The sequence below is a fragment of the Epinephelus moara genome, chromosome 17 (assembly GCF_006386435.1).
Source record: "Epinephelus moara isolate mb chromosome 17, YSFRI_EMoa_1.0, whole genome shotgun sequence".
Taxonomy (NCBI): Eukaryota; Metazoa; Chordata; class Actinopteri; order Perciformes; family Serranidae; genus Epinephelus; species Epinephelus moara.
This window is the reverse complement of record NC_065522.1, coordinates 26847776-26860730: the sequence shown is the minus strand read 5'-3', so window position 1 is coordinate 26860730 and position 12955 is coordinate 26847776. Positions and strand designations below refer to the sequence as shown.

Here is a 12955-nt window from a genome sequence, read left to right as displayed (position 1 = left end):
GGACACCTGCACGTCTCGGCCACGCCCCCTCCATTGTGATTGGCTAAAGCGCAGCATCGTTCAAACTCAAAGCCCCGCCCTCCCCCCCTCTCTAGTCGTCTTTCACACAGGGCTGCCGACAGATTCTACAATGTAAATTGTAGAATCTGTCTTGATAGATTATGCGATACCAAACACAGTCCAATAGTCGCTCTCTTTTAGCTCTAATTTGGGTCTCCACCAGCTCCTGAGAAAAATATCTGGCTCTTTAGCTGCTAAATGCTCGACTAAAGTTCTGTTTCCACCAAACATTTTCGGTATGGTACCCTTGGAACCAAAGTAACCATTGAGACATGGTACCTAGACCCTAGTGTTTCCACCGCAAACAATTCTCTTAAATGTGGGCGGGGTTGTTGTCACTCACTGCTCCGTCCAGCACTCACTATATTTCCTCATTACCTGTGACACAGATGGAAGTCTGCAGAACGAGGCTGCACGCTGACATTTTCAGAACAAAATAGAACAGGCTGCAGTAAAAGACCGTCCGCTACGGACCAATCAACAGACTGCAGTGTTCACAGCTCCACCTTTTAGTACCAGATCTGTGTGCTAGGTACCTCAACAGAGGGGGGACCAAACATGGGGACGGGACGGAACGGTCCAATTGGTACCATCCACAACTTTTCACAGTGGAGACGGGAAAAAAAGCATACCGAACTGAACGGGGCTCTCGTCACTCACTCTACAGCAGGAAACAGCACCTCAAAATAAAAGCTCTTGTCCCCGGAAATTCACTGACCTTCAAAATAAAGTGTTTTTTACAAACTTGACATGTTCGCGAGTCACTTGTGAACCATTCAGAATGGACACACCAGTTGGGAACCACTTATCTTTTCTACTCTAAGCACCTGATGGCCACTAAAGCAGGGGTTCTCAACCTTTTTCATGGTAAGGACCCCTAAATTGAGACTTTTTTAGGTTACGGACCCCATTAAATTTTGCTTCAGGGACCTCCGTCTGAAAAGATTTTGGTCTTTAGATATTATTTGTCACTTTAGGAGATAACTGTGGAGGAAGTGAAGCCTGTGATCACAATACTCAGTCTTATGACTCTTTCTCATTTCCACTTCTTTAGTGACTTAAAAAGTGGAAATAAATTATTCCTCTTTTTTCTGGGGACCCTCTGGAACTCCTTCAAGGACCACTGGTTAAGAACCGCTGACTTAGAGTAACTTATAATCATGATATAATGCATTATAGAATGATTGTAATGTATTCCAACAATGACAATTATGATACACTATTACCTGCTAATTTGTAGGATATTATACAAACTGTTCTATGAGGACACGTTGCTTTCAGACACAGGCGTCACAGAAAGCGTTACCTAAAGTCTTTTAGTGTAGATTTTTACTGCCATCTTCTGCAGTTTGCATTGGAGCCCCCCCATCTGTGCAGATTTTATCATATCAGAGCATTTGATGATTCTCCTCTGATGAGAACTCCTCTGCACAGCTGCGCAGAGGGTGACAGTTACATACGCCAGAAGACACTGTCGGTTTTTCTTGGCTTCATGGGAAAGATTTTTTTGGGGCCGAAGCCAAGTGTTCACAGTCTAATACTATAAAAATGACTACAAGGAAAATCTGGAACTCTCTTTTGTTGGTTGTGAAACAAAACTGAACTGAGAGGGAAACAAGCAAACAGGAAATGTTTCATCTAAGTGTTCCTCCTTTCCATCATGTGGTTTACCCATGACACTCAACTCCCCGTGAACTGTTTTTGTTGGAGTTGGAGGATCGTTGGACTGAATGTGTGTTTTCAGCCAAAAACTCAAGTCTGAAAGGTTTAGTTTGGAACCACAGTGAAAGAAAAATGTTCCCCTTTCCCCTTATTTCCTCCCCTCAGTTACAGCTGGAATTCTCCTCAGTGTTTCTACCATAACTAAATCAGAAATGAATATTAAAGGGTAAGTTCTGTTTATTTTAGCTTGACCTCATTTTCCCATGTGTCTAAGTGACTAATGGAGACAACAACTTCTGAATCTGGTCCAGTATTGAGAGTGAACACTGCAGTTGGGAGCAGTAAAACAGACTGTAACCTAACTGCTTGGGGCATGTTCGTACCCTTAATGTATGTCTCTTGAAGTGCTTGCTTTGTCACTGACAGGCTCAGATTATTATTCAAAGAGTCTGACACATTATGGAAAGGATCCCTACAGAGATAGACGTTTATGTTAAAGAGTAAGATCCCATTGGTTTGACCAGAAACAGCCCCGAAATCACAGTTGTCAGACCCACCAGACTCCATTCAAATAAACAGTAATTTTAGCGTGTAAAGAGCCAGCGTGTTTTCACATCTAACTGGGTGAGTTAAGGGTTTATTTCAACCAAACCAGAGTTGGTGATTGTTGGTTTGGCGATGGCAATTTTGGGGCTATTTCTGGTAAAACAAAAAAGATCTTTCTCTTTAATTAAAAGGTCTATCTCTGTAGGGATCCTTTCCAAAATGTTTCAGACACTTATAACAACAATTTGAGCCTGTCAGTGACAAAAACAAGCACATGTCGGAACATGTTCTCACCACAAACGAACTGCACGAGCCTCGTTCGTTTGTAACCGGACTAAGACCACCTCTTCAAGAAGGTCTGGGTTCGGTTGTTCTAGTGCACACCTGAGTGTGATTGCTGTGTTCACACCTGCCCAAACGAACCGCACTTAGAGGGCAAACGAACTTGAGTTTGATTGAAGTGACCCAAACAGGGCAGGTGTGAAAGCACCCTTAGACACAAAACATAGAAAACTCCTCCACTGATGGCATGAAACAATGTTAAGATATTTCGGTCTGGATTTAAGTGGTGAACCCAGCAACATTGCCATCCTTGGGGCAATTGTTGCTACCATGGCTAAAAATACCAAATATTTTAAAAGCCAATAAGCAAGATGAACAAAAATAAAGTATGGCGTTTAATACTCTAAAACTACAATGACGCTTCAGTTCCTGTAACATCGTACACGCAGCAGTATAATTGCTCCAGAATGCAAACTGTTGTAAAGATGTAAGACTATTTGAACTTGGCCTCAGCATACAGATCAAAAGGTATGAATGCACTGCACGCCCTCAGCTGTATTACTCACACACACACACTCAGATTCAGCCTTTATTAGATAACAATAGTGGAGAGATATCAAGGACCAGATTTAAATGGGGACATTCCTGTTTATGGTCGGCTTCTGGTTCCCCTGGTCCTTTGTATTTTAGTCATCCTCATCTGTGTACTTTTGTCCTCTAATAATACGTTATGATAACAATACGTAAGTAAGGAAGTAAGCTAAAAGGCTGAGGGCGTGGACTTCGTTTTGTGTGATGTATTACTTCACAAGAGACTTATTTACTTTGAGATTAATAAACCAATGTAAACACTTCACTACAAAGGTTGATCATATGAAGGAACATGACTGCTATTTGTGAAACTCTGTTTACCATACTGTGTAGTCACCACATCCCTGTGTGGTTCTTCCAACTCATGTTCCTCATTTTCAATTCTCTCTTACGCTATCATGATTATAAAGACTGTTGCCCTTAAAATATTAAATGATAATCAATCTATCTTAAATATCTTAATAACTGACATGTCAAAGCAGGGTTCCTACAGCTTAAGACAATTTAGATTTAAGATTTCGACGACCTTTTTAATACCACTCAGAATGAAACTGAAGACCAACTTCACAATAACCAAAACTGAAGAAACAAAATAACATAATCAGACAACAACTTCTTATTGTTAGGGACAATTTTGTTACCTTTTTGGTTCAGTAAAAAGTCAGATGATCTACTTCAAATGTTGAAAAAGAAATGTAACACTTTCTCTGTGTGACGGAGACAACGGTTGAACAGAACCTGGAAATACTTGGTGTTTTTTGGCAGGCTTTATTGGTGATTTTGTGTTGCTCAGCCTGCCCCGATCGCATTCACAAGAATGAGACAGATGCAAGGTCATGGTGACCTTGACCGTTGACTACCAAGATCTAAACAGTTTGTTCTTGAATCCAAATGGACGTTTGTGCCAAATTTGAAAAAATCCCATAAAGGTGTTCTTGAGATTTTGCATTCACAGGGATGAGACATACAAGGTCACAGTGACCTTGACCTTTGACCTAAGACCACCAAATTCTACTCCGTTCATCATTCAGTCCAAAAGGATACTTGTGCCAAATTTGAAGAAATTGCCTTGAGGCGTTCTTGAGAAATCAAGTTCAAGAATTGAATTTTTGACTTGTTGAATATTTTCTATATTTTTGTAACAGAAACGCTGTTTTCACATTTTTACTACTGCCACCGTCTGTTTAACTTTGAAAACCTCAATCAAAAGAGTTCTAAAAAAAAAAAATTTAACCAAGCCTCATCCGAAAAACACAAAAACACAAAACATAAAATCCTACTTCCAACATATTAGCAATTTAAGACTTTTAAAAGATTGGTTTAAGACATTTTAATACCAATTAAGGCCTTTTTTAGACTACTGAACTCAATGACTTTTAGGACTTTTTAAGGCAGTGGTTCCTAACTGGTCCAGCCACAGGGTCCAGATTTCTTCTGAGTCATTACTTCAAGGTCCACACAGTTACATACATTCTGTATGTTTGGCCATGTCATCAAGTTAGTTTGCTGTCTCTGTCAAGTAGTTATCTGTTTGTCCCTCACACTACAATTGAAAAAGGCACTTCAAAATGAAAGCTCTTCAAAATTTACTGCACTTCACAATAAAGTGTGTTTCTACAAACCTGGCACGTTCACAAGTCACTTGTGGTCCATTCAGACCCACTTTCGGACCGCAAACCACCGGTTGGGAACCACTGCTTTAAGGATCCACTGGGACTCTGTCAAAGTGTTCAGTTTCAGTTTCTCTATGTGGCAGTTTCACGTGCACAAATGTTTCTGTGTTCATGTCTACTACCTGTCTGTTTATGAGAGCTGCCCTGAGGCAAATTCCTATCAACTGTGTTGGCATGGCTATAAAGTATTGAATCTTGAATCCTGCCATTCAAATGACTCAGAGTGTCGACAGGTATTAGACACTTAAATTTAATGTTTTAAGATTTCTCAAGATTGCTTTTCACCAAATTTAATACAGATTTTATGGACGAATCCTCTTTTTTCAATTCAAGCGTTGCAGGTAAATAGATAGGTAAGGATTTTATGTGGAGTAATGTGGTTATTAATGAGGTAGGGTAATCTACATTTTTCATGATTAAAATACAGTATCCATTTAGGGCAGTCAGTGGCTTAGTGCGTAGAGCGTCCCATATATGAAGGAAATGAGGCCTACAAGTGCAAGAGCCTTAAGAGCTGACACTGAGCGACGCAGCTGGACAGCAAAGGTTTGACCAGTCGAAGCGGGCTGCAGACGCTTCGTAGGCAAGTCAACTACCAGGCTGCTCAAAGAAATGGGAATTCGAGGCAGAGCCCAACGTCAGGCCATCACAGCCCCAGGTAAATTGGTGGCTATAGATTGAGAGGGAAGACGCCACTTGGGCCCCGAAATACCACTCATGACAGCCCTCTGGAGGTGTGGTGGGCCTACCCTTGAAACACCAGTGAAGGATGGTACCCACCTGATGACCCCAATAAAGCTTTTGCCCTCCCCTAGCTTTTACCCATGGCTCCAACCCTAATCCACAATCTCAACTATGTGCAGCAACATTCAACCAGTTAATCTCCACGGGGGAGAGTTTAGTCCGCACAGACATCTCTCCTTGGCTCTGCCTTCCCTACGCTCCTTCTTACCTTTCTATCTACCTTTGTTCTTTCCTATTTTGGTATCCATCTAACCCTTTGGCTCCCACTCGGACCCCCAGATGGTATGGAGCTATATTTGTGTCTTTATTACATGCGAGAAAATAAATGATATGAGAGGGGAAAAAATGTTTGAGAGAAAAAAAAATATTTGAGAGAGAAAGTTTTCACACTGATAGCAAAAAATAATAATATTTGAGACTAAAAAAAGTTTTGAGAAAGTATTTTGTCATAGAATATAAAAAATAATAATTTGAGATTTAAAAAATTATTTCCAAGAAAAAAACTCTCTCAAAAACCTTTTTTTTTACTCTCAAATATTATTTTTTTGCTATCAGTGTGAAAACATTTTCTCTCTCTCTCTCTCAAAAAAAATTGTTTCTCTCAAAACATTTTCCTTCTCTCTCTCAAAACCTAAGTCTTTGCTCTCGTGTCAGGATTTTGCTCTCACTGTGAAAATAATGTCATGGGCGGGGCCACGTTCCTATTGGCCAGTCTCAATCGACTTGACAGCTAGGTGAGGATCGTCTTGGGAGTCCAATTCAACTGAATCATTCATCCACCATGGTGGATTCACCGGCATAGATGCGCTATGGTTTTTTTCTCGGAAATCATTTTTTAAATCTCAGATTATTTTTTTTTATATTCTATGACAAAATATTTTCTCTCAAAACTTTTTTTAGTCTCAAATATTATTATTTTTTGCTATCAGTGTGAAAACTTTTTCTCTCAAATATTTTTTTTTCTGTCAAACATTTTTTCCCCCTCTCATATCATTTATTTTCTCGCACGTAATAAAGACACAAATATAGCTCCATAGATGGCACTATTACTCCCCCTCCTAGTCTCAAGTATGTGCATCAGGGATTGTAACATCTAGTCCTAAACTGAACTGAACTCCATAGCAGGGTTTAGGAATTATGAATAAACCTTGAGAAGTCTTATTTCAAACAGGTGTTAAATTTACTTTAATAATTTGAAAGAAACTGATTCTTTTAAGGTTATTTTCTGTCAAACACTGAGTGCAAACTGAGCCTGTTGATAAAGACTTTTTGCAGACATATACCGACATGTTTCACATGTAAAAATAAAAAACGTCCTGCAGATAATTTGGATATACTATCTCAAACTGTCTGCTGTGGTGTGAATGCAGGTGTCTAACCAGGAACCAGGAAGCGAGTCAGATGGTTACAATCCAACCTGTCACCTTCTATGTATCTGCAACTTTCACATCACGAGAAAAGAGGGAAGTGAAACTGTGAAATGTCTGTAATCAAGACACCGTGATAAGACACCAGACTGTTAGCTGGTTGGTAGAGTAACTCCCTGTCTGGACTGCAAACGTCATGGCAGCATTCACGCTAAACAACTGTGTCAGACTTGTTTTGTCTTGTCTTGAGATTTCAAAGCGCCAAGCAGTAGAATAGCGGCAGTGTGCAGTAAATGTACAGTGTAGTTCACAGTTTGCTCGTGAATAAACGCTGAAGATCCTCAATACCCAAGAAGTTTTTGTGTGTTGCTTTTCAGCTGCTGGACGAAAGTAATGGGAGAGTCTGTGGATCTGCCTTGGTTGCAAAATGTAGATAATTATATTATTTCAGTGCCTTTTTATTGGACATTAACCTCACGTTTACATGGGCATTGTCGAAAAAAATGACACTAACTTTATAAGAGAGGAACTGAAAATGTGGTCACCATTAATGACCTTATACTTTAAGGAAAGGAACAGCAAGGGGGACATTTGGTCAGAGACTGAATTGGTGACTCTCATCTTGGGTGTCCATCTTCAAACTGTGCTGATTGTATAGATCTTCTGTGCTGTCGGGGGGAGAGGTGTGTGAAGCATCCATGTTTTCGCAGACGTATATATATATAAATGCTAACTGCAACTTGATGGCGGTAATTCTTGATTTTTAAATACATGTTTGATTAGGTAAGGGATACTGTCTGACAAGGTGTCCAAGACAGGGTGGCCACAGTACTGTCCGATGCGCAGCTCCTATACCATGGTTGGCCATGGTGTGACAAAAGGAGAAAAAAAGTATACCACTCATTTATATTTATTTATACGACGGAGTATTAGGGCCACACTGAAGAAATTTTTTTCTGAGATTTCGAGAATAAAGTCGTAATAATACAAGAAAAAACTCGTAATATTACGGGAATAAAGTCGTAGTTTTTAAGGAAATAACCAACAACAAACAGAATGGGTTAGAGAATGAACCTGCTTGTGGCAGCTGCTCTTTGTCTCAGGTGTGTTGCCTCGACAAACACATTTTTTTTTCTCGTAATATTATGACTTTTTCTCAGTTCCAACTTTATTCTCGTAATATTATGACTTTTTCTCAGTTACGACTTTATTCTCGTAATATTATAACTTTATTCTCGTAATATTATGACTTTTTCTCAGTTACGACTTTATTCTCATAATATTACGACTTTATTCTTGTAATATTACGACTTTATTCTTGTAATATAACAAGAATAAAATCGTAATATTACGACTTTATTCTCATAATGACTTTTTCTCAGTTACGACTTTATTCTCATAATATTACGACTTTATTCTCGTAATATAACAAGAATAAAATCGTATTACGACTTTTTCTCAGTTACGACTTTATTCTCATAATATTACGACTTTATTCTCGTAATATAACAAGAATAAAATCGTAATATTACGACTTTTTCTGTTACGACTTTATTCTCATAATATTATGACTTTATTCTCGTAATATTATGACTTTTTCTCAGTTACAACTTTATTCTCATAATATTATGACTTTTCCTCAGTTACGACTTTATTCTCGTAATATTACGAGTTTTTTCTTGTAATATTACGACTTTATTCTTGAAATCTCTTCTTCAATATGGCCCTAATACTCCATCGTACATTTATATATATATTTTTGCAATCCAAAGTTTTTCACAAGCCACAACACCTGAGGGTTTGACTAATACCTGGAACAATCATTAGGCTGATTCAGGCTGATCAGTAATTAAAGCGTGACATACAAAGACTTTATTAGAGTAGCTGAAAAAGAAAATCTTTGTAGTTTTATTGTGTTTTATCTAATCATATAACTTTCCTGATCTTATTCATTTGTTGGGTCTTTGTCAGATGGGTCAATTTGCAGATTTGTTTGTGATGTTAATTCAATTCAGTAGAACTTAATTCATCCTGAAGGAAGTTTTTGATTAAAAAGTACATAAACGCAGACAGGGAGACACTCACCCTGACTTTATTATATATTACTAATATTATTATTTAACTATTGCTATTAGTGGCATCAGGGTAAAGATGGGATTAGTTTTAATATACTTCCTTCCCCTTTATTACATGTTTATTTTCTCCCTCACCCTTCACACCCTTCACACCCACACACCCACACACACACGTTAGTGTTTTGAACTGTCTTGTAGTAAAAAAAATTGTTTTTTAAAAAGTACATCAATAAGGGGTTAGTTGAACTTTTCGCGACACAGTCACACAACTTAATTTGCTTTGCAAATGTCTCTGAAACAGAATAAATGCACCAACACATGCACAGTGTTGTCTGGTTCTAACTGTAACAACAATATTTAAATATCATTATCTCATGATCTGGGTGAAAACTGGGTGCCTGTTCATTCCTCATATGGGACACCGACCGAAGTGTGTCTAAATTAATGCACTGGCTGGTATCAGCCTGAATCAGGTCTTTCTTTTTCTTTGGCAAGCAACCATAGCAGTTCTGACCACACTGTCTTCTTAATCTTGATAATGGAAACCTTGTCTGGCATTACCCCTCGCTAATGCAACATATCTTTAAAAATCGAGAATTACCATTTCGTGGTTGTATGCCTCCGGAAACCGAGTCAAGTTGCTCACCGATTACATATACGACCATGAGAACATGCATGCTTCACACACATCTTCCCCCCAGCAGCACAGAAGATCTATATAATTAGCAGTTTTGAGATCGACACCCAGGATTATCGTCACTGATTCAGTATCTGACCAAGCTCCTGAGATGACGCTGAGTAATGGTCAGAAAAGTTTCTGCTAAACATTATGATGTCACAGTGAAGCTGATCTTTAAACATTTGGATATAAAATGTCACTTGTCATTTTATCCTGTCATACATTTGCATTTCTGTGAAATTTTGATATTATCTGCTAAAGATTTCTTGAGCTACGGCCGAAAACATGTTTTGAGAGGTCGCACTGACCGTGACCTTTGACTTTCGACCACCAAATTCTAAACCAGGGTGTCTACAGATATGACACAGTTAAATTTAAGACTGTTTAGACCTTTTTAATACCACCGTTTATGAAATGTAAGACCATACCTTCAATGGAAATACACAATATATATATATATATATATATATATATGTGTGTGTATGTGTGTGTAATTGACACACATGTAAGTACTCTTGATCTTAACATCGTGTTGACAACCTGAAAACATATCTCATCTTCATCTTCTGACATTAAATAATATTCAGAATCCAAACACATACTGTTGTTTGTTTCTCTATGAAAGTAACATTGCATGTTATGATATTTTACCTTTATAGAGGTGTGTATATAGATCATTTCCTTTTTTACACAGGTTTAACTCCACTCATGTGACGTGAATAAAATCAGATTGGGAGCGGAGCTTGTTATGTCAAATATTTTATTGGCCGGAGTGGATCAAATGTCGGGCAGGAGCCTGACCTGACAGACAGTATCATAACATCCAATGTGCTGACATGCTAACAATCAGCTGGAAACATTTGGCTTTAACAATGAAGCTGAAGCTATTTCTGAAGAACGGCTACATCTAATCATTACAAACGGCACATCACTACAAAACAATGTAAAAATGCTCAGTGCTAACTGCTAAAAGTTGGGGTGCATGTCATGCGACAAAGCTGCATGCATTAAAACATTAAGACAGCTGGTGAGATACATAACAAACACGTCATACGACCTCAGCTCACAACCAACACATAAGCGTCCTATCCACTCATGACCTGCGTGGTGACCATTGAGGTGGTGCCCGGCTGTGTGCCCCTTATCTTCAGCTCACGGCTCATCTGGCACCACACGCACGGGTAACACCAAAATAACTTGCAGCAGTCGTCACAGCAGGAGCCCTGCAGGAGAAAGAGAGGGACGACGAGAGAGAGAAGGGGTGAATCCAACAGGGGTAATTGGTGTTTTTTAGTGGAAAAATCTTTTGAGGTCTGACATACTTTATGGAAAGGATCCCTACAGAGATAGACCTTGTTGGAAAAGACGTAGATCCTTAGATCCCCAAAATCACCATCGCCAAACCCACCAGACTCCATTTAAATAAACAGTAATTTTACCATCATAAAACACACGTCATTCAAAGTCTTTAGAAACAAATACCACCAACTCTGATTTGGTTGAAATAAACCTTTAATTCACCCAGTCAGATGTGAAAATATGCTGCCTCTATACACGCTAAAATTACTGTTTATTTAAATGGAGTCTGGTGGGTTTTTGTGGGCAGCTGGGAACCTGTCAGTGTCACAAGGAGCACTTCTTGTGGACGTTAACTGACGGTGCATATTACCCTGAGTAGTCACACTACAGGCCGCATTTTCCTGACCAAACCCGACTCGAGTCAGACACAACTATACCCAGCAGACTGCAAGCCCGACGCAGTCTGCTACCTGACATATTTATTGTTATGGACAGTGTGTAAATGACCATCAAAAGGCTGCTGTGCGCACAGTTTAACACGCAGCACGCAGAGCAGCGCAGTCTGTGTTGCATTCAGGCGTTGTCACGTAAATGACAAAGTCCAGCACTTGAATGGGCCACAGCACAACACAGTGGTGGGCCAAATCCGAGCAAAATTTCTGATTTGCTATCCGAACCCGGCCTGACTCATCGGGTGCCGTCGGGCTCGGGTAAGGTATCCATACTCTGAAGCCCACTGAAAACAGTTTAATCTAGCAGGCTATTTACGGACACTAAATATGTGAATGAGCCTGGCTGTCGTTGAGTTAATTCAAAGCAGAATTATTATTATTAATTTTTTTTTTTTAATTGGCGGTGGTGGATATGGAGCTATATGGAGCTACATTTGTTTCTTTATTATTCAATCAAACAGAGTAGGTTTTGCAATCAAAAAAAGGATTTGAGAGCAAAAGTATCAATATTGCAACCAAGAAATGTTTTATTGCAAGTGAAAATGATTGATTAAAAAATGCACATCCTCAAATTTTGTTTGCAAATCCTGAAGTTTTCTTTGCAAATCCTGAAGTTTTCTTTGCAAATCCTAAAGTTTTGTTTGCAAATCCTGAAGTTTTGTTTGCAATCCTGAAGTTTTGTTTACTAATCCTGAAGTTTTGTTTGCAATCCTGAAGTTTTGTTTACTAATCCTGAAGTTTTGTTTGCGAGTCATTTTTTTTCCGTTTGCAAGTCAAAAAGTTTTGCGAGTAAAAAGTTGAACCTGGTGGGCGGGGCCTAAATTGAAATCTGTAAAACACGTCTCTATTGGCCAGTCTCAATCGGAATGACAGCTTGCAAAGCTTTTTTTTTCTTCTTCTCTCAGTTGGCGGATTGCAAACAATTTAAAGGTGCATACCGCCACCTACTGTACAAGAGTGTGCAACATCATGTCATTTAGCCTGTTTCTTAAGTTAGTGTGACATATAGGGTATTTATGTGTATCTGCCCACTCAATTGTGACATTATTTTATGCATGTGATATCGATTTTGTATCTTTACAGATACCATACAAATGCTCCCCATTCAATTTAAAGCATAACTGCTTTGAGTAAAGGCACGAGAGCAAATCTGGGTTTATTAACGGTTGGTTCTTCAGTTGGCAGTTACACCTAGAGTAAAGCTACTGAAGACCAGCAAAATCACTGTTTGTTTTCATTTATTCTTTCAGGTGGGTAAATGTCACCTCAGCACCTTCAGATTATCAGTAGTGTACCCTTCATAGATCATTTGTTTATATAGTTTGTATTGTGCTTTGTGATATTGTTTGAGGGAACTGTAACGTAAGGTAACTGCATACGAGTGGATGCAACCGTCACTAATGCTAGCGTAGTTCCTCAGGGATTTAAGCTGTTATTACTTTAATCTTGACAATCCAACCTGTGACAACACATTATCAATCAATCAATCAATCAATTTTATTTATAAAGCCCAATATCACAAATC

General features: G+C 38.9%; 1 protein-coding gene across 1 annotated transcript in view; it reads right to left on the bottom strand.

Moving 5' to 3' along the window:
* Positions 1–10422: 10422 nt before the first annotated feature.
* Positions 10423–12955, bottom strand: part of ponzr1 (plac8 onzin related protein 1) — an 11938-nt gene continuing 9405 nt past the window's right edge. The window contains exon 4 of the mRNA XM_050067709.1: positions 10423–10902. Coding sequence (XP_049923666.1) covers positions 10765–10902 — 138 coding nt within the window. The 3' untranslated portion in view covers positions 10423–10764. The remainder of the gene's footprint in view (positions 10903–12955) is intronic.